The sequence below is a fragment of the Nestor notabilis genome, unplaced genomic scaffold (genome assembly GCF_000696875.1).
Source record: "Nestor notabilis isolate BGI_N333 unplaced genomic scaffold, ASM69687v1 Scaffold35729, whole genome shotgun sequence".
NCBI classification, from domain to species: domain Eukaryota; kingdom Metazoa; phylum Chordata; class Aves; order Psittaciformes; family Psittacidae; genus Nestor; species Nestor notabilis.
In genome coordinates, this window is record NW_009944726.1 from 1 (window position 1) to 3,211 (window position 3,211).

The window sequence follows — 3,211 nt, forward strand, 5'->3', positions numbered from 1 at the left end:
TAGTGGTGGCCTTGGCACTGCTGGGGAACAGGATTCTAAGGCTTCAGTTAAGACCAGCACAAGGGAAAGGTCTCCACTGGCAAGCTGATGGCTCACAGGGTTACATTGTGACTCTCGAGCAATTCTATCTGCAGCACACACCTTCGGTTGTGGTAACCAGATTAGTTTTGCTTGTTCGGGATGCGAGTGGAGCTGTTCCCCCTCACTGCCCTTCTCTGAATGCAGGATGACGAGGCCACTTCCCTTAAAGGCTCCAATACCCTCATGTTCCACTTCAATTCACACCCATCAGCTCAACAGCACTGGAGACCTCTCCTGCTACAAGGAAGCAAACAGCTCTTTGGCAAACCCTTCCCAACCAGTTTCGGAAGAACACAACTGAACAGCTGTAAGTATCCTAAAAGTTTATTGCTGCCCCACTAGTAAAGGCGCTGGGGCTTCCCCATGGTGCTCTTGATGTACAGAGCACGCACGTTCTGCCAGTTCTTCTTCAGCAAGGACACCAAGAAGTTGATGGCCAGGTGGATGTTGTAGACAAGTTCATCCTCTGTCATCTTCACATGACCGACGGCCACAGCCAGACAGAGCACCTGAGGGACAAGGACACCACGGTCACTGATGTAGGCAAGAGGTTTTGTGTGGAAAATCAAAGATTACAGCAAAGTGATTAACAAAACAGCTGATGTGAACCAAGTGCAGTATCCAATTCCCTTGTGCTTTGTCCACTGGACAGGACTTCTCCACCTTATCTATGGCTGTTTCCACAGAGCTCTTAGTGTTTGGCACATGGCTCCCATGAACACGGCTGGTAGCATCTGAATGCCACCTCTGAACAGCACCTCGCTGCCCCAGAGCACAAAGGGGACTTGGAGAAGGGAAGGAACACCAGTGCCTCGCAGAGATGGGAAAACTGGAAACGACACGTAACACATTGTGCCAAAGGGGCACTACAGTGGGAGCCGACCTCTGCTTTAACCATGCTCCCACCCCCTGCTCATGGAACAGTGTGGAATGTGCAAACCTCTAACACCACAGAGAACAGACTGCTAGCTCCAAACTTCACTGTGAAGCACAGCCCAGCTTCACTTTTTCTCTTGGGCACCAGCCCTTTCTTTCCACACACAAGAGGCTGAGCAGCCTCTGCCTGCCAGGCTGGATGAGGAGCTTGTAAGTCAACGTTCCCCACAGGCTGAAGACAAAGGGATTTACGAGCAAGCTGACAGACAAAGTGTCACGACATCATCAGCTCGATTACTTCAAATGCTCCAGCATTTGCAAACTATCACATTTGCTGTGCCCTCCCAGTTGTTGTGCCCCCAGGCCCACACCAGCTTGAGTTCAAGGGTGCACCTCAGCAAGCAGAGCTGTTAATTCCGAGTAACACCCATGAGTCACACTTCGACCACTGAGACAAGATAAAACAGGGTTATTTTGGTTTTGGGAAGTCAACTCGCCATGGCACCTCTTGACAGCAAGAGCAGACATCCACAGGGCTGCTCCAGAGCTCACTTGCAGAGCCAAGTCCCAAACCCACTTCTGGCAAAGCACTGCTGAGTGCGCAGACCCACGGGGGCTGCACCCCGCAAGTGTCACCCACTTGCTGTAAGAAGTGCTAATTATGACTGTGCTCTGCATTGAGACATCAAGATCATCTCATCATCATCTGCTCTCAGATCTTTCAGCCACAGATGAATGATGTCTCCTTTCTAGGCAGCAGCTGAGGGTGTCTCATGGCCACCAGGCGCTGTTTTAGGAAGACACTTGAGGGACACCTACAGCCCAGCCCAGAGATCGCAGCCATGCCCGAGTGACCACCCCAGCACAGGCAGGAAGCTGCCTTGGAGAGGAAAAGCTCTGCTTTACCTTCTTCATCTGAAACTTGATGGTAGATTTGACCTCATCGACCTTGGCCACCAGGTTCTCATTGTGAGTGAGAAGAGAAGGGAATTTGCCAGCTTTGTTCAGCCCTGGTCCCAGGATTCGAGGAATCTGCTTGATCAGGGACTCTGAAGCCAGGAAGGCGTCGTACTTCTTGGCTGCGAGGAAAGGACCAACGTGGGTAAGGATGGGCTCCCACCTCTGACATCGAACTTGAGACTCTGCTGCTCCAGCTCCTTCTGAGTCCTGCCTACTTGAGCCCAACCTGGTTTTCCTATTACTGTATCAGAATTTACCCTTGTCACAACAGCCAGAGCCACCAGCACCCAGCTTCATACCCTGACAGCACATTTAACTGTGCCCAGCTCATTTCTCTGAAGAAAGTGGCATTTATTGAGCCACAGGTAACCAACAGTTAACTCTGAGCTCCTCCAGGAGCCTCCCACCACAGCCTGGGCACATCTGGACGGGCAGATGTATCACACACCTTGGAGGGGCTGAGCTAGCAGCTATGGTATCCCATCTCATTTCCGTATTATGTACAATTCCATGGCTAATAAAAGATTAAGTGGGAAGTTTTTCTTGCCTGCTCAAGATATGTATCATTCTGACTTTGACTTTACAGGGAGGGAAGGATTTTATCTCTGGGTAAGTGAAAATAACCAAATTTCATTCCCTTGATGTAAATACCGCAGGACTAAATCCAACTTTTGCCTCCAGCTTCCCAACCAGGAAAGGGAGGAACACCAAGTAAAGCTGATACTTCAAAGACAGGAACACTTTCCTGTATTCCTTCCTTCCAGGAGGGTTGACCTGTCACACCTCCTGCACTGGTAACTGTTGGCTTTTCAGGGTACTTTCTAGCAGACTGCTGTACTTCAGCCTGACTCTGCTCAGCTTCCTATTCCCTGCCCTTAACCACGACATGGAAATCTGAGCACAGGGAAAACCATCTTGCTTACCCAGCCCTCCCAAGTCAGCCAGGGCACTGTGAGCCCGACCCACACCACCACTAACCCAGCTTCTTCACCAGCTTCTTGTTTTTGTTCAGCTTTTTCAAAGCTTCTATGTCCATGTGAGGGATGTCAACTGCCTTGGCCTCATCGCAGTGCTGCTGGTCCCCCAGCAGGCAGACAGAGAACTTGGGCCGTGGAGTTGACTTCAGCCTGGAGACAAAAGGTCTGAATTACTATAAACCACCAGCACCACACACCCTTCCATGGGAGCCAACACAAGAGGTACCTTACCACAGTGCCTGGACCTCTTCCTTCACAGCTTCTTACCTGCCTTCCCCAGCAGGTCGGTGGGGACAGCACCCACCTCCCCTCATGTT

At 50.9% G+C, this 3,211-nt stretch overlaps 1 protein-coding gene across 1 annotated transcript; it reads right to left on the bottom strand.

Annotated features, from left to right (window-relative positions):
* Window positions 1-389: 389 nt before the first annotated feature.
* RPL10A (ribosomal protein L10a) lies at window positions 390-3,044 on the bottom strand (the record flags this gene model as incomplete). The annotated part of the gene is made up of 3 exons (XM_010022537.1): window positions 390-590; window positions 1,864-2,036; window positions 2,896-3,044. Coding segments are annotated over 3 exons (493 nt in total), but the record flags the coding sequence as incomplete, so codon positions are not given.
* Between the last annotated feature and the right edge of the window lie 167 nt (window positions 3,045-3,211).